The sequence below is a fragment of the Pygoscelis adeliae genome, unplaced genomic scaffold (genome assembly GCF_000699105.1).
Source record: "Pygoscelis adeliae isolate BGI_AS28 unplaced genomic scaffold, ASM69910v1 Scaffold887, whole genome shotgun sequence".
In the NCBI taxonomy this organism is placed as follows: Eukaryota; Metazoa; Chordata; class Aves; order Sphenisciformes; family Spheniscidae; genus Pygoscelis; species Pygoscelis adeliae.
The window spans coordinates 245,092-246,210 of record NW_008825256.1 but is presented as its reverse complement, the minus strand read 5'-3'; the positions used below and the strand labels follow the sequence as shown (position 1 = coordinate 246,210).

The 1,119-nt window shown below is 47.3% G+C and overlaps 1 protein-coding gene across 1 annotated transcript; it reads right to left on the bottom strand.

The window, feature by feature from the left end:
• Window positions 1–370: 370 nt before the first annotated feature.
• Window positions 371–770, bottom strand: HOXC6 (homeobox C6; the record flags this gene model as incomplete). Its single annotated transcript, XM_009329468.1, has 1 exon — window positions 371–770. A coding segment is annotated over exon 1 (400 nt), but the record flags the coding sequence as incomplete, so codon positions are not given.
• Window positions 771–1,119: the final 349 nt, after the last annotated feature.

Genomic DNA, 1,119 nt, shown 5'->3' with positions numbered 1-1,119 from the left:
GGGGGGGGGGAAGTGGGAGCTTCCCCCGGCCCCTCTTCGTGCGGGGAACCCGCCACGGCCCCTCTTCCCGCACCCGTCATTAAAACTTATTTTTACCCCGGTAATATTTTGTGCTTAACTCCCGAGCAGAGCTCGCTGCACTTTATTATAGATATTTTACACTCTCGAAGTCTTTTAATTAGAAAGAGCATAACAAGCCATATTTGCTTGCAACAACTTAACAAATAAAAGGCCTGTAGCTGCAACTGTGAAGGAGCTATATTATTGTTTTTATGGGGCCATAAAAAGTCGCTCAGCCTGTTCTGCTAGGGAGAAGGTCGTAAAGATGGTTCAGTTTATTTAATTTATATCTCCGAGCTGTAAAACTTACCACTGTGGGAGTTCATACGCTGCATCCATGGGTATATTTGAATGCTAGTTTTTTGTTCTTGCGAAGTGTTCCTGTTTTGGTCACTGGTAAAATCCTGTGCGATTGATGTCTGTGTATTATGTCCCATAGAATTTTGCCTGCAGCTAGAAAGCATGTCTTTTTCTTGGTAAAAAGCATTAGATCCATAGTCATAAGGTCCTCGGCTGGAGCTAAACACAACATTATCTTGCGGTGAATAAAAAGGAGAAGAATAAATCCGGTTTTGAGCAACGGCTGCTCCATAAGTAGAAAAATGCCTGACAGGGTCATAGGCAGTTGAATTGAGGGCTACGTTGGGAAGCACCTCTTGGCCACTGGTTAGATGGCAGGATAAAGATGGGTTTGTAAAATAGGAATTCATATCGTCCTCTATACCTGGCTGTGTGATTTCTTTAATATTTATTTCTGTCTCCAGTTTGTAGTCTGAACTAGATTGTTATAGGGAAGGCTCTGCTCCAGGACAGACAAAATGACAAAGTCAGCTGACCCGGGGGGAGCCAATGGGGAGGCGGGTGTCAAAAAGGGAAAAAATTGCTTTTGCTTCTGTTGATTCCCTAGTTGAAACTAAGTGGGCATGGAAAGTAAGTCCTGCACCCCCAAAACCCCCCCGGCACCCCCGGGGTGCCGGGGAATGGGGAGGATGCGGTGGGGAGGGGAGCGCTCCCGGAGCCAGGGCTGGGGGTCCTGCCTGGGGAGGCGGCCGGGCTGGA